Below are 17,500 nucleotides of genomic sequence, written 5' to 3' on the forward strand. Positions count from 1 at the left end.
TTCTGCTTTATATTATTATCAATCAAATAATAAGTTATTCTATGTATCAATCCTTTCATCTCCTACTACGGGTGGGGTGACAGCTAGTTTTGGTATGTTGGGAGATATCATTATTGCCGAACCAAATGCCTACGTTGCATTTGCGGGTAAAAGAGTAATTGAACAAACATTGAATAAGACAGTACCCGAGGGTGCACAAGCGGCTGAATATTTATTCCATAAGGGCTTATTCGATCCAATCGTACCACGTAATCCTTTAAAAGGCGTTCTGAGTGAGTTATTTCAGCTCCATGCTTTCTTTCCTTTGAATCGAAAAATGAAATCAAAAATAAAATTAAGGAGAGCCATATATCCTTATCCTTAATTTTATCCTTAATTTAATATTTAATAAATTATTAAATTTAATAATTTATTACTTGTTTTAAATTTATTACTTGTTTTGTGGTAACCAAGTAGTTATTTAGTTTATAGGAAGCAAAGTCAAAATTCCAAGAATGGATTTTTCTTTGGTAACATAAGATTAAATTGGAAAAAGAATCATGCGAATACTTTTTTTTATCGATAGCCCTGATTACTAATCAGGTCAGGAAATCTCTATCAAACAAAATAAAAAGAGCGAATTCTGTCTCTTTCGTCCATGAAATTGGGCGAGGGGGTCCTGCATCTTTCTATATCCCTCAAGAACCCCTGATTTTACTAAGAATCTCTTTTGTCGGATCGTATTATAACGAATTTTTTCGCGAAGGGAAAAACAAAAATGAAGAATAATCAAAATAAATAATGAATATAATAAAAAAGTGAATTATCATACATATATTGCATGTAGAAAGATGAATAAGCTCATTTATTTACTTATTTTATTTACATATTTACACTTTTGATTTACATTAATTATATTATATACGTACTTAGTATATTCTAGTCTATTATATACTTTACAGACTTATAATATTTTCTTTTTTTTTTATATATATTAAATATTTTTTTAATATATTTAATATTTAATATATTTAATATATATTAAAAATATATATATATTAGTCTATAGACTCTTATATTATAGACTCCTTATTATATCCTTATTTTATTATCTTATTTTATTATATCTTAGTATATATACATTATATACCCTTTATTAATAATTAATATTAATTAGTGTATATACTCACTTAGGTATACTCAGTATAATAGTATAATTATTATATGAATTATAAGATATCTTTATAACAGGTTAAAAGATTAATATAACAATAAATAACAGGTACAAATCAAATATTAAATCGAGGTACCCATTCTATGACAATTCTTAACACCTTACCCTCTATTTTTGTTCCTTTAGTGGGCTTAGTTTTTCCGGCAATTGCAATGGTTTCTTTATCTCTTCATGTTCAAAAAAACAAAATTTTTTAAATACGATGGGGCAAAATCTTATCTATTTTTTTTTCAAGACTTACGTGAATCATAGCACGGATATCTATTTATTAGAATATGGTATAACGTGTGGCTTCTTCCGAGCATAAGCTCATATGAATGTGTAAACATGATATATGAGTAACTGAATTAGAGCTATTTTCAAATGGATCGATATCGGGATGAATTTCTGAAATGTAAAGTCAATATATGTATGTGGATATCTATAAGATATCATATGAAATATCTATAAGATATCATATGAAAGGGATGTTCGTATTTTAGTTTAGATCTAGGCAATTCGATGAATTACTCCTAAAAGTTCACATCATAACAGTGCTAGTTGATGAGAGTTACTTCGGAAACAAAAAAATGAAAGTAATTTTTTTTTTGGTTATTCCCCAATTCCAATAAAATGCAACTAGATCTAGTATAGTATGAGTTGGCGATCAGACCGTATATGGATAGAACTTATAGCGGGGTCTCGAAAAACGAGTAATTTCTGCTGGGCCTTTATCCTTTTTTTAGGTTCATTAGGATTTTTATTGGTTGGAACTTCCAGTTATTTTGGTAGGAATTTGATATCTTTAGTTCCCTCTCAGCAAATAATTTTTTTTCCACAAGGGATCGTGATGTCTTTCTACGGAATCGCAGGTCTTTTTATTAGTTCCTATTTGTGGTGCACAATTTCGTGGAATGTAGGTAGTGGTTATGATCGATTCGATATAAAAGAAGGAATAGTGTGTATTTTTCGTTGGGGATTTCCTGGAAAAAATCGTCGCATCTTCCTCCGATTCCTTATGAAAGACATTCAGTCCATCAGAATAGAAGTTAAAGAGGGTATTTATGCTCGTCGTGCCCTTTATATGGAAATCAGAGGCCAGGGGTCCATTCCCTTGACTCGTACTGATGAGAATTTGACTCTACGAGAAATTGAGCAAAAAGCTGCCGAATTGGCCTATTTCTTGCGTGTACCAATTGAAGTATTTTGAAACAAGAACTGAAGAATGACAGCTTTCTTAGCAAGAGGGAAAAAACGAAAACTCAAGAATCCTCTTTTTTATATAGCACAACTTAACTGAAGTTTCTTCAGAACGCTCATTCGAGCTAAACGCAAACGAACAAGGAACAATCATAAAACGAAATTGCTTTTTTTTTTCGAATTTGAAGTGCACTCTTTCTTATTGTATTTCGGTATTGTTTTTCTGTATTCTTTCTAAATTCAAGGACTAACCACTTTACTGAATCACAAATAAAAAATAGGAAATAGATTCATGGGCTCTATAACTTTTAATGTAATAGAACCGATGCTTGATAGAAATAGTAGTATTGAGTCGACAAATGAGGCGAGTTCATTTAAAAATTCCCAGACGAAAAAATGGCAAAAAAGAAAGCATTCATTTCCCTTATATATCTTTCATTTATAGTATTTTTGCCTTGGTGGATCTCTCTCTCATTTAATAAAAGTATGGAATCTTGGGTTACTAATTGGTGGCATACTAGACACTCCGAAATTTTTTTGAATGATATTCAAGAAAAAAGTATTCTAAAAAAATTCATAGAATTAGAAGAACTCTCCCTCTTGGACGAAATGATAAAGGAATACCCGGAAACACATTTACCAAAGCCTCACCGCGGAATCTACAAAGAAACGATCCAATTGATCAAAATGCACAATGAGAATCGTATGAATACGTTTTTTCATTTCTCGACAAATATAATCTCTTTCGTTATTCTAAGCGGTTATTCTATTCTAGGTAATGACGAACTTGTTATTCTTAACTCTTGGGTTCAAGAATTCCTATATAACTTAAGCGACACAATAAAAGCGTTTTCTATTCTTTTATTAACTGATTTATGTATAGGATTCCATTCGCCACACGGTTGGGAACTAATGATTGGCTCTGTCTACAAAGATTTTGGATTTGCTCATAATGATCAAATTATATCAGGTCTTGTTTCTACTTTTCCAGTCATTTTAGATACCATTTTTAAATATTGGATCTTTCGTTATTTAAATCGTGTATCTCCGTCACTTGTAGTCATTTATCATTCAATGAATGACTGAAAAATGATAGATCGATTCAATTATAATGCTTGTTACTTTGTACATAAGCAACCCATTCAAAATTGTACTTATTCTTTCTACCCATATGGGGGCTTCCTTCAATGTTCCAGTAAAATTATTTCAGTAAATAGCAGAATCATAGATAGGGAACTATACTAGCGACTTATCTAATTTTATTGTAGAAATTTTCGGGATCAATGATTGGACCATGCAAACTAGAAATACCTTTTCTTGGATAAAGGAAGAGATTACTCGATCTATTTCCGTCTTGCTCATGATATATATAATAACTTGGGCACCCATTTCAAATGCATATCCCATTTTTGCACAGCAGGTTTATGAAAATCCACGAGAAGCGACCGGCCGTATTGTATGTGCTAATTGCCATTTAGCCAATAAGCCCGTGGATATCGAGGTTCCACAAGCGGTACTTCCTGATACTGTATTTGAAGCAGTTGTTCGAATTCCTTATGATCTTCAACTGAAACAAGTTCTTGCTAATGGTAAAAAAGGAGCTTTGAACGTAGGGGCTGTTCTTATTTTACCTGAGGGGTTTGAATTAGCCCCTCCCGATCGTATTTCGCCCGAGATTAAAGAAAAGATAGGCAATCTATCTTTTCAGAGCTATCGTCCCACTAAAAAAAATATTCTTGTGATAGGTCCTGTTCCTGGTCAGAAATATAGTGAAATCACCTTTCCTATTCTTTCTCCGGACCCCGCTACTAAGAAAGATGTGCACTTCTTAAAATATCCCATATACGTAGGCGGCAACAGGGGACGGGGTCAGATTTATCCCGACGGAAGCAAGAGTAACAATAATGTTTATAATGCTACAGCGTCGGGTATAGTAAGCAAAATCATACGAAAAGAAAAAGGGGGATACGAAATAACCATAGTGGATGCATCGGATGGACGTCAAGTGGTTGATATTATCCCTCCAGGACCAGAACTTCTTGTTTCAGAGGGAGAATCCATCAAACTTGATCAACCAGTAACGAGCAATCCTAATGTGGGTGGATTTGGTCAGGGGGATGGGGAAATAGTACTTCAAGATCCATTACGTGTCCAAGGACTTTTGCTCTTCTTGGCATCTGTTATTTTGGCACAAATATTTTTGGTTCTTAAAAAGAAACAGTTTGAGAAGGTTCAATTGTCCGAAATGAATTTCTAGATCCGAAGATTTATCCACACCAAGCTCTAAAAAGAATCCAACTTGTGTCGCCAATTATGTTATGTAATTATGGATGATCAAAAAAGTTCTGAAAAGCTTCTTGTTTTTTTATATTTTTTCTACCCGAGTTCGGGAATTGAATTACTTGGACCGCACTCCTAGTATGTATACTGTGAAGAAGACTATTTGAGTTTACTCCCCTCTTCTTTATTTCTTTGTTTTTTATTTCTTTGTTTTTTCAATCCAAATTGAAGCGGTATGATTATGTCAATATTGTCAGATTTCAATGTCATAGAATGAATCAATAGTTTTCTATTCGTTTCTATTCGATTGGATACTAAAAATTAAGAGATAAATAAGCGTAGAATAGAAACCAAAGTATAAAAGAAATGAGAGGAACATAAGTAGTGATAGTGGACAAACAAAAAATATAGGAAACTTTAGTGAACAAATAGAACTTCTTCAATGAACTTAGAAAACTTATTAAAAAAAAATAGATATAATTGTGGTTGTGTCGTCCAAAAAGAGGAAATAGAGTGATTCCTTCGTGATTTTTGAAAGTATCGCCGGATACTATCGAGGAACAGATGTTCTGAATCAAGTAATGAAGTGAGTTTTCCAAAAACATCATAAAAAAATGAAACGGAGTTTTTTGAAACATCGGAAAAAGTGATCCATTTTTTTTACCATTTAGACGAATAAACTATTATGATTATTCAGAACTCAACGGGCCTACCCCCTCTTTCTTTGTCTGATTCGAGGGGGCACCGTTGAGTTCTTACGCTTTCATGTCATGTCTACAACTCGGTTCATCCGATTACTAAAGGGATGAACCTAATCCAGAATATGAACCATAAAAGAAAATACCGATTAAACCGATCACAAGAATACCAGTTACAGTACCTATTAGCCAAAGAGGAATCCTTCCGGTAGTATCGGCCATTTTTCCTACTTTCCTCCACATTTCATCAGGGGGTCATGCTAGAGACATAAACAGCCATAGATAATTATAAGATTATATCCTTCCGAATGAGATAAGAGAATTCCTACTATATTTTTACTATTCTCTTTTCTTCTTTTAATTGAAGAAATAATTGGAAAATAAAACAGCAAGTACAAAAATGAGTAATAACCCCCAGTAGAGACTGGTACGATTCAATTCAACATTTTGTTCGTTCGGGTTTGATTGTGTCGTAGCTCTATGATTCGGATTATATTTATCGTTGGATGAACTGCATTGCTGATATTGACCCCAAAAAAGAAACGGTAGGTACAGCTAGTCCGTGAACAGCTAACCATCGCACGGTAAAAATTGGATAGGTTCTATCTATAGTCATTGGGGCCTCCTAAAAAGATTTACTAAATTCATCAAGTTGTTCCAAAGGATCAAAACGGCCAGTTATTAATGGAATTCCTTGTCGGCTCTCTGTAAAATACTCGTTTGGACGAGGGCTTCCAAATACATCGTAAGCTAAACCGGTGCTGACGAATAGCCAACCCGCAATGAATAGGGAAGGTATAGTAATGCTATGAATGACCCAGTATCGAATACTGGTAATAATATCAGCAAAAGAACGTTCTCCTGTGCTTCCAGACATGTTAAGCTCCGCATATTCTTGTACAGTCAAAAGGGGATCGATTCCCTAAAAGTTGAAATCAGTAAATTTCCATTTACTAAAATCGAATCTTTTCTTTGTGAGATCGTCAATATTGTACCAAGGGTGTCTTTAGAGTATACCGAATCAGTATAGCTATCCTTCTTCCGACACAGCAACGAAATTTCACAATCCGTATCGAAATGAAGTGTTAGATAATTTCTTTCTTCTTTTCTTGTTGCTTGTCCATGTAGAATTATGTACTATTCAATAGAAAATACCTCAAATTCCTGTAGTACCCGTAGTAGTACTTGTAATATAAGGGTTTTCTCTATTATTGGCTTTGGGCTCGAAACTGAGGATCAGGTAAAATGTGAATCTGACGGGTTCTTGGTTTCCAATAATTTATGAAGGAGATTATCATATTCTCAGGATTCAATTAGATGTTCCATTTTAAAAAATACGTTTTTGGTTGGAGAAAATGTTTTTTGTTGGAATTTTTTTTTCATTTTAAGGAATTGGTTAGTCGTCCAGTAACAAGTAACAATAGTAGATAGTATTCAATGAAAGAACAAAGAAAAAATAAAAACAAATACTCGCGATATACGCATTGGTGTTGTATTAGACCCAAAAGAAAGAAGGGGTCGTTCTTGATCTAATTACAAGGATGGGGCTGTGTAATATGGAAAGACAAAATGTAAAACCCCTTTTTGAGTGATCTGATCATACGAGACTTTTTTTCTTTTCATTCGAAAGATTATGTGAATGAACCTACTACTGAATCTAATAAGTTCAATTTCAATTTAAAGTAAATATAAATAAAAGGCATTTTCATTATAAGATAAGGTCACTTATCATTCTAAAAAAAAAATGGATTCGTCGATACAATAAAAAAAGATCAAACTAGAAATTATTTTCTCATTTTTTTTTCCATAGTCATTCAAAGAAAGTTTCGTTTTTTGAATGAAGTTCTAAAACAAAGTTTATTACTTTAATATTAATAATATTAATAATATTAATAATATTTATAATAATAAAATATTTATAATAATAATTAATATTCTATATCTATATACTATAGATATATATTGGTTAGTAGTATTCTAATTACTATTCTATTAGTTACTAGTTTACTTGCCTCAAGAGTTGCTCAAGGAATCTGTTGATTCCAACTTTCAGGAGGGGTAGATGTCCCAGATGATGAATTTATTTCTTACCTATGTTACTCTATTTTTGTCAGTACCGTCTATAATTAGAATAATTGCTGAATCAAAAACTTTCAATTGAACTTATCCTTTCAATTGGTATTTTTGCTTATCCTCGTATCTTTCAAAAATGGAAACTTAGGGAAGTGCTTTATAAACATATGTATAAAAAAAAAACATATTGTATTTAAATTTATCCTCTTCATGCTTACTATAACTAGTTATTTCGGTTTTCTACTAGCAGCTTTGACTATAACCTCAGCTCTATTTATCGGTCTAAACAAGATACGACTTATTTGAAATTAATTGCATGAACCATTCCTAAAAAAAACCCTTCTGTGGTAGTTCATATATTTTATCTGTGGTAGTTCATATATTTTATAGTTCCTTACCCGATCAATTTCCAATTCTTGGTCATTGAGATTCATGGGTAATACGGATTAATATTTAAGGATAGAATAGATATATTACCTCTCCTTTTCTCCGTTCAAAGAAATTGAAATGATTGAAGTTTTTCTATTTGGAATTGTCTTAGGTCTAATTCCTATTACTTTGGCTGGATTATTCGTAACTGCATATTTACAATACAGACGTGGTGATCAATTGGACCTTTGATTAATTAACATCTCTTTTTTTTGATTGACCTCCTACTTTCTTTTTCTTTAATCTACAGGAGGTCAAATTAAGATTGCTGTTCAAGTATTTCAGTGTAATTTTCAACCGAACAAATAACAAGAATGGAATCACGCTCTGTAGGATTTGAACCTACGACATCGGGTTTTGGAGACCCACGTTCTACCGAACTGAACTAAGAGCGCTTTATTATCACAAAAATAATTTTGTGACCCAATTTGTCTTGCATGTATATACTATCATAAAAAATATAATAAAATTAAAGATTGATTTTGTATATCCAAATTTAATCAATTTCAATTGATCCCTCGTTACTGCCCATAAGTAATAGGTAGGGATGACAGGATTTGAACCCGTGACATTTTGTACCCAAAACAAACGCGCTACCAAGCTGCGCTACATCCCTTTCAATTGGCCTACAGTGTCATTGTAGAGAATCTCTGTCTTGTTTTCCACATCTTTATTTCTTCCATTAATATACACAAACTATCTTGCTATTTCTTCTTTTTTGTCTCATATAATATATCATATAACATATAATAATAAAAGACTTATATTATATACGTATTAAATAAAGATAAAACCCGCCGTAAAGTAAAACAAAAAAATGAATATTTTTCGGGAATTCTCAGGTAGAAGTAAAAAGGGACTTATTTTTTTTGTTTTAAGAAAAGGAATATCGACTATCTACTGTACTGACTACTGTACTGAATCGTTGTACATTTCAATTTGAATTAGGGATTCTACGTACAAATACAAGTGGTCAGTCGTTAACTACATATACACATAGGGTCATATATGTATTACCATTATGTAATACATTTTAGAATAAAATTACAATAACGAATAAAGAAGGAGGATTTTCAATGCGAGATCTAAAAACATACCTCTCCGTGGCACCGGTAGTAAGTACTCTATGGTTCGGGTCTTTAGCGGGTTTATTGATAGAGATCAATCGTTTATTTCCGGATGCGTTGATATTTCCTTTTTTTTCATTCTAGTTAGTGAGATGGGGGGGGTGAAGAAGATTAGAGATACAATCAAATATCTGTGACTAATCCCTCTCCTTCTCTTCTTTTTTTTTTTATAAACGGAAATGTGATGGCTGTAGCAACAATATCATACAAGATACTTAAATGAAATACTGTACAGCGATTTGTATTTATTATAAAGTGTAAATTAAATATAGTTAGAAATCATTATATTTCTTATTATTATTATAGTGATTATTGATTGATTGAAATTGAAAGGAAATCTTTCATAATTTTATTTTATTTCGAGTTAGCAACTTCTATTTTATTTTTTTTTTCGTTCCTTTCTTCTTCCCTTCGGATTGGAAAATAGAAAAATGGAGTCAGTCAAAAACCCAAAGGAGGTTCATGGCCAAGGGTAAAGATGTACGAGTAACGGTTATTTTGGAATGTACCGCTTGTGTTCGAAACCGTGTTAATAAAAAATCAATGGGCATTTCCAGATATATTACTCAAAAGAATCGACATAATACGCCCGGTCGATTGGAATTGAGAAAATTCTGTACCTTTTGTTACAAACATACGATTCACAGTGAAATAAAGAAATAGATCGAACCGATCGCCTCCGTGTCCGCCTTCCAATCCAAGGAAGGTGAAAAACGACATATTATATATAACATAACCATTTCTATAACATATATTAAATATAAACAAATTAAATATAAACAAATCCTATTTATTAATTAATTCGAAATCATTTTTGATCGTTTTTGTTTTGATCCGATCGAAATAGGAGTAGGATTTTCGGGATAAGGAATAAACAAACCATGGATAAATCCAAGCGATTCTTTCTTAAATCCAAGCGATCTTTTCGTAGGCGTTTGCCCCCGATCCAATCGGGGGATCGAATTGATTATCGAAACATGGGTTTAATTAGTCGATTTATTAGTGAACAAGGAAAAATATTATCTAGACGGGTGAATAAATTGACTTTAAAACAACAACGATTAATTACCGTCGCTATAAAACAAGCTCGTATTTTATCTTCGTTACCTTTTCTTAATAATGAGAAACAATTTGAAAGAAGCGAGTCGACCACTCGAACTGCTGGTCTGAGAACTAAAAATAAATAACTCTTCAATTGAATCAAAATAAAATTCCAATCCGAACTCAAACGCGAATTTACGTTTTGTTCGAAAACTTTGAGAATCCAGGTTTGATTATCGTGTCGTAAGAAAAAAATAATTGGGAAAGAAGAATAAATCTTTTTTTATTGAACGTGTTTGTTCATTTTGACAACTTTCTCATAGGATGATATTTTATCGTACTAATTTCTACTCTACCTTCCCGGAGTTCATTCTCCAGGGAACTCCATTTAAAACATTCCAACGGATTCCTTCCAATCTCCTTATTTTATGATCTCATTAGAAATCATATAAAAACAATTCCTATTTAATATAGCTATTTGTGCAAGTATTTTACGATTAAGAAGCAACTGCCCCTTGTACAGATTGTGTATTAGTCTACTATAACTATAGTATACCTTATTGTCTCGACTTACTGCATTTATCCGAGTGATCCACAAACGCCGAAAATCTCTCTTTTGCCTATCTCTATCCCGATGAGCTGAAACCAAAGCTCTTATTTTCTGTTGAGTAATAGTCCGAGTAAGTCTTGAATGAGCCCCTCGAAAGCTTGAGGCAAATAAACGAATTTTTGTTCTACGTCTTCGAGCTATATATCCCCGTTTAATTCTGGTCATTGAATAAATGAAACTTTGATGAATAACTAATTGATTTCTTTTCTTTCAGTTATTTTCTTCCCCTTTCCTAGTCTATTAATAACAAAACGGATTCTTCCAATGTATAAAACAAAATTCCAATGGCTTTTGCTACTATAACCTTCCCGACCACGATTTTTTTTATAGGCTTTCGCCTCGAAATAATAAATTTTTTTGATACTAGGTATCAAAAAAAACATAGTAAATCAAAAAGTAGTAAATATAAATGGGTATAGTGGGTTCCATCGTTTCTATGGTTTCTTCGTAAACGGTGAGGTCCTCTCTATACACCGGAGCCCCTTCTTTCATTTAATGAATGTTATTGTTAACTTGTACAGTTCACACTCTTTGGCTCTACCCATAATTATCTAGTAATAGGTCTTTCACAACGAAACCCACCGATACAGTAACGGTATTTAATTATGAAGATTAGCTGAGTAGCTGACCCTGTTAGTCCGTTCTTGCAAGAGTCAAGAATAAGGGCATAACCTTTCCGCCTTTTAAATCGGATTTCCCTGCTTAATGGATACCATTTTCTACCAATGGGGAATTCTTTCTCGTCGTAAATTAAAAATTGAAATGATTGGGTTTGGTACCAATGAAAACCATAAATTTGATAATACAATAGAAAGATATGATAGATCTTTTTTATTTTTAGATTTACCTTTTTTAGTTTTAGATAGTAAATGGGCTTCTTTCATTCTATCCTATTCATTGGTCCTGATCGCTAATACTGGATCAATTGTTTTCTTTCTTTTGGCCTAGCACATTATCTGAACGAGTCGCACATACACCCTAGTACATGTTCCTCGTCGCTGAGGACATCCCCGAAGAGCAGGAGATTTCGTGACATTTTTGATTGACTGTCTTGTGTTTCTAATAAGTTGTTTAATAGTTGGCATGTTGAATCATATACATAATGAGCTGGTTTAGATCGATCCTAACCGGATGATTATGAATCATTTATATATTAATGGATTAATTTATATATATTAATAGATTAATTATTAATTAATAGAATATTAAACCCGGTAAGACGATAAAATCGCAAATCGCGGATTTGCGTGAAACCCCTGTTCTGTTAGTTTTAGTTTTTGTTATTTTTTTTAACCGCTACACGATCAACAATTCCATGAGCTTGGGCTTCTGTTGCTGACATAAAAATATCTCTTTCCATGTCTTCGGAAACAACCCATAAAGGTTTGCCTGTTCTTTGTACATAAACCCTTGTGATGGTTTCGCGCAGCTTCAGTAGTTCTTCCGCTTCCAGGACAAATTCTCCCGTCTGTGCCTCATAAAAAGCACTAGCAGGTTGATGCATCATTACCCTGATAATATAACATAATAGATAGTTCCTCTATCTTGCATGATGAAAGTCGAAGAGATAAAGAATAATAAAATAAATAGTACGAAAAAAAAGATAGAATTGAACAACCGTACAGGCATCTTTTGCGCATTGCATACGGCTCTACAATGGAATTCACTTTTACCTTTTTTTACCTTACATCGAGGAAATAGAAAAAAAAAAAATAGAAAATATACATATATATAGAGTCTGTCAGATTCACATAGGTAAATGATCCACTAACCACCCTTCCTTTTGGAGTAGTTAAAAAATACTATGATGGCTCCGTTGCTTTATTATTTCGTCTGTTATTTAGCAATCCCAAAGTTTCTTTTTTTTTCAATACAAATAAATAAGATTTTTTTTACTTATTTATTTTTTTTTTTATTTTCGTATTCTTTCATAACATAAATATTGTTATCTTCGGTGTGAAAACAAAAAAGTTTGTGACGCTGAAATAGGTCTCCCGATAGATCAGATAAAATTGGAAATACCCTTTCTTTATCTCATACTACTCTTTCGATACATAATGTAAGTATTTTGAAAAATTTTTCTTTTTATATCGAATTCGAAGTGCCATGCTATTATTACTTAATATTCATATTTCCTATAGCGCGAAGGCATAGTCTTCGTTTTTTCTCTCAAATCCAATAAAAAACTCATTGGCGCCAAGCGTGAGGGAATGCTAGACGTTTGGTAATTTCTCCTCCGACCAGAATAAAAGATGCCATTGAAGCGGCTAATCCCATGCATACTGTCTGTATATCTGGTCGCACAAATTGCATAGTATCATAAATAGCTACTCCGGGTATTAGCCACCCGCCAGGAGAGTTTATAAACAAATACAGATCTTTGGTATCGTCCTCTATACTGAGATATACCATAAGACCAATAAGTTGATTCGAGATCTCGTTATCAACCGGTTGGCCTAAAAAAAGTAATCTTTCTCGATAAAGTCGGTTGATTGGGATAAAATTGTATCCCTTAGGAACCGTACATGCGCCTTTTGATGCATACGGTTCAACACAAATTGCGAAAAAAAAAGAATCAATGTGTAGATTCTAGCTTTCTTTCTTTTTTTATATTCATAGCAGGCTCTTTTTAACTTGTAACAAAGGGGGGCTTTTTCTTTCATGTTTCAAGAAAGATGAGTTTTGGCCTGTTTTAATTTATATATAAATTAAAAACCTATAAATAAAAAAAATTCACTAAACTTATTGGACTAACTTCTCATTGATGTATTGTTTCATCGGGATCCAATCCAAATCACGATGTAATTTTCTTGTTCCTGAACGGTCTTCTTCAACTTTTTTTAGGTTTAGGCTCTACTCCGAGTAAAGATCTGCCCGATTTGGATTTGCACATATAGGACAAATGCCCCAATACCACGTCTTTTTGCTACGACTTCCTTTTTTTTTTTTATTTATTCCATGTCTCCCGCCAAATAGTAAATATTCAATCCATTCATCACATTACTCGATTGATTAACAGTTTGAGATCGTTATTATATATCATTATTATATATTATAAGTGGAAAATCTTTATAAATAGAATATGATATAAGTGGTAATCATAGATATATTACCAATTGGTTTTTTTTTTCTAAACGGAGCCTGTATATTAATATTATATTTCATTTTTTTGGTCTAACCAAGCCAACCATAAATTATAAATTATTATAATTAAGAATATTAATCTGTATACCCCCCTAAAAAATAGATTGAATTGCACTTCATTGTATTTCACGCTCCAAATTTTTGATGATTCAATCAACCTTTCTTGGGCGAAAGAGAGGATATCTCGATCGGGTAAGAGAACGGGGAAATACCATATGACCAAATATATCTGACAAGTCGCACTATACGTCAATCCACGATGCATCTTCCTCTCCAGGGTTTCGAAAAGGAACTTTTGGAACACCAATAGGCATTAAATGAAATAAAAATTAATTACTATAGCTCACTTTGATGTGAAAGCGTAACAATGTATTTATTGTCTTAATAATATTGTTCTTTATCCTATTTTATCCATAGATCGAATAAGTTTATAAAAAAAGAAGACAGAAATACTAAAGGAAAATTCTTTCAAATAGGTCCTTTGAATGATGAAAAAAAAATATATAAATGCAATCACTCATATAAAAGGTATCAACCTCTTACCATTGCGTATTGGTACTTATCGGGTGTAGAATAGATCTGCTTCCTTTTGTTCCTACAAACTAAATTGTTCCATTATTACTAAAAGAATAGAACAAATATTAATCCTTTCCCCGAGATAATCCACTCAAAAGGGAAGGTCTATAGTATAGTTTTTTTCCAGTGCAATAAAGTTACATAGTGTCTATTTTTCGTTGATAGAGGGGTATTTCCATGGGTTTGCCTTGGTATCGTGTTCATACCGTCGTATTGAATGATCCCGGTCGTTTGCTTGCTGTCCATATAATGCATACAGCTCTGGTTGCTGGTTGGGCCGGTTCGATGGCTCTATACGAATTAGCGGTTTTTGATCCCTCTGACCCTGTTCTTGATCCAATGTGGAGACAAGGGATGTTTGTTATACCCTTCATGACTCGTTTAGGAATAACCAATTCATGGGGCGGTTGGAGTATCACAGGAGGGACTATAACGAATCCGGGTATTTGGAGTTACGAAGGCGTGGCCGGTGCACATATTGTGTTTTCTGGCTTATGCTTTTTGGCAGCTATCTGGCACTGGGTGTATTGGGATCTAGAAATATTTTGTGATGAACGTACAGGAAAACCCTCTTTGGATTTGCCCAAAATCTTTGGAATTCATTTATTTCTTTCAGGGCTGGCTTGCTTTGGTTTTGGCGCATTTCATGTAACAGGATTGTATGGTCCGGGAATATGGGTATCCGATCCTTATGGACTAACCGGAAGGGTACAATCTGTAAATCCGGCGTGGGGTGTGGAAGGTTTTGATCCTTTTGTTCCGGGAGGAATAGCCTCTCATCATATTGCAGCAGGGACCTTGGGCATATTGGCGGGTCTATTCCATCTTAGCGTCCGTCCGCCCCAACGTCTATACAAAGGATTACGTATGGGAAATATTGAAACCGTCCTTTCCAGTAGTATCGCTGCTGTCTTTTTTGCAGCTTTTGTGGTTGCTGGAACTATGTGGTATGGTTCGGCAACTACCCCGATTGAATTATTTGGTCCCACTCGTTATCAATGGGATCAAGGATACTTTCAACAAGAAATATATCGACGAGTTAGTGCTGGGCTAGCCGAAAATCAAAGTTTATCCGAAGCTTGGTCTAAAATTCCTGAAAAATTAGCTTTTTATGATTACATCGGCAATAATCCAGCAAAGGGGGGATTATTCAGAGCGGGCTCAATGGACAATGGGGATGGAATTGCTGTTGGGTGGTTAGGACACCCTATTTTTAGAGATAAAGAGGGTCGTGAACTTTTTGTACGTCGTATGCCTACTTTTTTTGAAACATTTCCGGTTGTTTTGGTAGACGGAGACGGAATTGTTAGAGCCGATGTTCCTTTTAGAAGGGCAGAATCGAAATACAGTGTCGAACAAGTAGGTGTAACTGTTGAGTTCTATGGCGGCGAACTCAATGGAGTCAGTTATAGTGATCCCGCTACTGTGAAAAAATATGCTAGACGTGCTCAATTGGGTGAAATTTTTGAATTAGATCGTGCTACTTTGAAATCCGACGGTGTTTTTCGTAGCAGTCCGAGGGGTTGGTTTACTTTTGGACATGCTTCGTTTGCTTTGCTCTTTTTCTTCGGACACATTTGGCATGGTGCTAGAACCTTGTTCAGAGATGTTTTTGCTGGTATTGACCCCGATTTGGATGCTCAAGTAGAATTTGGAGCATTCCAAAAACTTGGAGATCCAACTACAAGAAGACAAGTAATCTGATAGAATATTGTTTTGTTATTTTTCGTTTTTAGTTTTGTGAGTAGGGTACCAGATAAATCTTGATTTGAATCGCTACCTTTTCTTTGACTCTTGCTCTTTCTTTATCCGGGAGACGATCCCAAATAAACAGGTATGGAAGCTATAATTGTATGTAAACCACGATCGAATCTATGGAAGCATTGGTTTATACATTCCTCTTAGTCTCAACTTTAGGAATAATTTTTTTCGCTATCTTTTTTCGAGAACCACCTAAAGTTCCAACTAAAAAGGTGAAATGATTTTTCATTATCTCAATTGAAAGTAATGAGCCTCCCAATATTGAGAGGCTCATTACTTCAAATACTAGTCTCCGTGTTCCTCGAATGGATCTCTTAGTTGTTGAGAGGGTTGCCCAAAAGCAGTATATAAGGCGTACCCAGTAAAACTTACAAGTAAACCCGATATAAAGATGGCAACTAGAGTTGCTGTTTCCATTATATAGTTTCAAGACCACAATGGGTCTATGATAAGATCATTTATTTACAACGGAATGGTATACAAAGTCAACAGATCTCAATGAATATAAAATACGATTTATGGCTACACAAACCGTTGAGAGTAGTTCTAGATCTGGTCCAAGACGAACTGCTGTAGGGAGTTTATTGAAACCATTGAATTCAGAATACGGTAAAGTAGCTCCTGGGTGGGGAACTACTCCTTTGATGGGTATCGCAATGGCCCTTTTTGCGGTATTCCTATCTATTATTTTGGAGATTTATAATTCTTCCATTTTACTGGACGGAATTGGAATGAATTAGATTCACAAGAACTAGTAACTAGCTTTTCAATACAAAGTGAAGCATTTAGGTCTCTGATTTTTATCCCATTCTATTTTGGTAGTTCGATCGTGAAATTTCTTTGTTTCTGTAGTTCCGGAATATGAGTGGGTGACTTGTTATAATTGATCCTATGGATAGTACAGAGAATGCGTCTGTCATCTTGATAGAGATGGTTTTACTTCGTCGGATATTCATTCTAGTATCTGAAGCACGGAATATAGGAAATAGATTCCAAAGTATTATTAGCACTATGATTCATCCTTAATATTCAGACCACGTGTCCGGACTTCCATTTTTTTTTTTTCAAAGAGTTAGATTTAGAAGTTATAAATCGAAATATTTTTATTTTTTCAAACTCCTATTTACGCTTATTTTGATCAAAGGACAAGGGTGTCGTTGGATTTTTATTTATTCTAGTTATTCATTGAATAAGTGATAATCCAACAGTTCTTACTCAAGGAATTTTTGGAATTAGTTTATAAAGAAAGGGTTTTATTGAATCATCGTGGTTCTAGTATGAATCTGGGGTTTTCACCGATTCATAGGGTCTTAACAAGAGAATTCCTATCAATATCAATAATAAAGAAAACAGTAGTTAAAGGCGCATT

General features: G+C 33.7%; 22 protein-coding genes and 2 non-coding genes across 25 annotated transcripts in view. All coding sequences in view use genetic code 11, as the record gives it.

The window, feature by feature from the left end:
• The window catches only part of accD (acetyl-CoA carboxylase carboxyltransferase beta subunit), a 1,734-nt gene extending 1,370 nt beyond the window's left edge, over positions 1–364 (forward strand). Inside the window, exon 1 of the mRNA in view lies at positions 1–364. This exon is cut by the window's left edge and continues 1,370 nt beyond it. Within this exon, the coding sequence (YP_009256336.1) occupies positions 1–364 (364 nt within the window).
• A 932-nt stretch (positions 365–1,296) lies between these two features.
• Positions 1,297–1,410, forward strand: psaI (photosystem I subunit VIII). The gene has a single exon. It carries the CDS (start codon positions 1,297–1,299, stop codon positions 1,408–1,410), a length of 114 nt encoding a protein of 37 aa, YP_009256337.1.
• Positions 1,411–1,847: 437 nt separating this feature from the next.
• Positions 1,848–2,402, forward strand: ycf4 (photosystem I assembly protein ycf4). The gene has a single exon. It carries the CDS (start codon positions 1,848–1,850, stop codon positions 2,400–2,402), a length of 555 nt encoding a protein of 184 aa, YP_009256338.1.
• Positions 2,403–2,788: 386 nt separating this feature from the next.
• On the forward strand, positions 2,789–3,478 carry cemA (chloroplast envelope membrane protein). Its single transcript has one exon. The coding sequence runs from the start codon at positions 2,789–2,791 to the stop codon at positions 3,476–3,478; it is 690 nt and encodes a 229-aa protein (YP_009256339.1).
• A 208-nt stretch (positions 3,479–3,686) lies between these two features.
• On the forward strand, positions 3,687–4,649 carry petA (cytochrome f). Its single transcript has one exon. The coding sequence runs from the start codon at positions 3,687–3,689 to the stop codon at positions 4,647–4,649; it is 963 nt and encodes a 320-aa protein (YP_009256340.1).
• An 820-nt stretch (positions 4,650–5,469) lies between these two features.
• psbJ (photosystem II protein J) lies at positions 5,470–5,592 on the reverse strand. The gene has a single exon. It carries the CDS (start codon positions 5,590–5,592, stop codon positions 5,470–5,472), a length of 123 nt encoding a protein of 40 aa, YP_009256341.1.
• A 135-nt stretch (positions 5,593–5,727) lies between these two features.
• On the reverse strand, positions 5,728–5,844 carry psbL (photosystem II protein L). Its single transcript is given in 1 exon segment — positions 5,728–5,844. A coding segment is annotated over 1 exon segment (117 nt).
• Positions 5,845–5,866: 22 nt separating this feature from the next.
• Positions 5,867–5,986, reverse strand: psbF (photosystem II cytochrome b559 beta subunit). Its single transcript has one exon. It carries the CDS (start codon positions 5,984–5,986, stop codon positions 5,867–5,869), a length of 120 nt encoding a protein of 39 aa, YP_009256343.1.
• Positions 5,987–5,995: 9 nt separating this feature from the next.
• psbE (photosystem II cytochrome b559 alpha subunit) lies at positions 5,996–6,247 on the reverse strand. The gene has a single exon. It carries the CDS (start codon positions 6,245–6,247, stop codon positions 5,996–5,998), a length of 252 nt encoding a protein of 83 aa, YP_009256344.1.
• Positions 6,248–7,653: 1,406 nt separating this feature from the next.
• Positions 7,654–7,749, forward strand: petL (cytochrome b6/f complex subunit VI). Its single transcript has one exon. The coding sequence runs from the start codon at positions 7,654–7,656 to the stop codon at positions 7,747–7,749; it is 96 nt and encodes a 31-aa protein (YP_009256345.1).
• A 201-nt stretch (positions 7,750–7,950) lies between these two features.
• On the forward strand, positions 7,951–8,064 carry petG (cytochrome b6/f complex subunit V). The gene has a single exon. The coding sequence runs from the start codon at positions 7,951–7,953 to the stop codon at positions 8,062–8,064; it is 114 nt and encodes a 37-aa protein (YP_009256346.1).
• A 129-nt stretch (positions 8,065–8,193) lies between these two features.
• On the reverse strand, positions 8,194–8,267 carry trnW-CCA. The gene has a single exon. It is a non-coding gene; the product is annotated as a tRNA-Trp (tRNA).
• Positions 8,268–8,414: 147 nt separating this feature from the next.
• Positions 8,415–8,488, reverse strand: trnP-UGG. Its single transcript has one exon. It is a non-coding gene; the product is annotated as a tRNA-Pro (tRNA).
• A 460-nt stretch (positions 8,489–8,948) lies between these two features.
• Positions 8,949–9,083, forward strand: psaJ (photosystem I subunit IX). The gene has a single exon. The coding sequence runs from the start codon at positions 8,949–8,951 to the stop codon at positions 9,081–9,083; it is 135 nt and encodes a 44-aa protein (YP_009256347.1).
• A 378-nt stretch (positions 9,084–9,461) lies between these two features.
• rpl33 (ribosomal protein L33) lies at positions 9,462–9,662 on the forward strand. The gene has a single exon. The coding sequence runs from the start codon at positions 9,462–9,464 to the stop codon at positions 9,660–9,662; it is 201 nt and encodes a 66-aa protein (YP_009256348.1).
• Positions 9,663–9,880: 218 nt separating this feature from the next.
• Positions 9,881–10,186, forward strand: rps18 (ribosomal protein S18). Its single transcript has one exon. It carries the CDS (start codon positions 9,881–9,883, stop codon positions 10,184–10,186), a length of 306 nt encoding a protein of 101 aa, YP_009256349.1.
• A 275-nt stretch (positions 10,187–10,461) lies between these two features.
• rpl20 (ribosomal protein L20) lies at positions 10,462–10,815 on the reverse strand. The gene has a single exon. The coding sequence runs from the start codon at positions 10,813–10,815 to the stop codon at positions 10,462–10,464; it is 354 nt and encodes a 117-aa protein (YP_009256350.1).
• Positions 10,816–11,621: 806 nt separating this feature from the next.
• rps12 (ribosomal protein S12) lies at positions 11,622–11,735 on the reverse strand (one part of a trans-spliced gene, as the record gives it; the record has 2 gene entries for this part). Coding sequences YP_009256351.1 and YP_009256306.1 both cover positions 11,622–11,735 — 114 coding nt within the window.
• A 185-nt stretch (positions 11,736–11,920) lies between these two features.
• clpP (clp protease proteolytic subunit) lies at positions 11,921–14,108 on the reverse strand. The gene is made up of 3 exons: positions 14,040–14,108; positions 12,850–13,140; positions 11,921–12,163 (listed from the first exon to the last, which is right to left on the reverse strand). The coding sequence occupies exons 1-3, from the start codon at positions 14,106–14,108 to the stop codon at positions 11,921–11,923; spliced, it is 603 nt and encodes a 200-aa protein (YP_009256352.1).
• Positions 14,109–14,547: 439 nt separating this feature from the next.
• On the forward strand, positions 14,548–16,074 carry psbB (photosystem II CP47 chlorophyll apoprotein). The gene has a single exon. It carries the CDS (start codon positions 14,548–14,550, stop codon positions 16,072–16,074), a length of 1,527 nt encoding a protein of 508 aa, YP_009256353.1.
• Positions 16,075–16,244: 170 nt separating this feature from the next.
• psbT (photosystem II protein T) lies at positions 16,245–16,352 on the forward strand. Its single transcript has one exon. The coding sequence runs from the start codon at positions 16,245–16,247 to the stop codon at positions 16,350–16,352; it is 108 nt and encodes a 35-aa protein (YP_009256354.1).
• A 64-nt stretch (positions 16,353–16,416) lies between these two features.
• Positions 16,417–16,548, reverse strand: psbN (photosystem II protein N). Its single transcript has one exon. The coding sequence runs from the start codon at positions 16,546–16,548 to the stop codon at positions 16,417–16,419; it is 132 nt and encodes a 43-aa protein (YP_009256355.1).
• A 101-nt stretch (positions 16,549–16,649) lies between these two features.
• Positions 16,650–16,871, forward strand: psbH (photosystem II phosphoprotein). Its single transcript has one exon. It carries the CDS (start codon positions 16,650–16,652, stop codon positions 16,869–16,871), a length of 222 nt encoding a protein of 73 aa, YP_009256356.1.
• A 121-nt stretch (positions 16,872–16,992) lies between these two features.
• petB (cytochrome b6) overlaps positions 16,993–17,500 on the forward strand; it is a 1,453-nt gene continuing 945 nt past the window's right edge. The window contains exon 1 of the mRNA in view: positions 16,993–16,998. Within this exon, the coding sequence (YP_009256357.1) occupies positions 16,993–16,998 (6 nt within the window). The remainder of the gene's footprint in view (positions 16,999–17,500) is intronic.

The sequence above is a fragment of the chloroplast genome of Ziziphus jujuba (assembly GCF_031755915.1).
Source record: "Ziziphus jujuba chloroplast, complete genome".
Lineage (NCBI taxonomy): Eukaryota > Viridiplantae > Streptophyta > Magnoliopsida > Rosales > Rhamnaceae > Ziziphus > Ziziphus jujuba.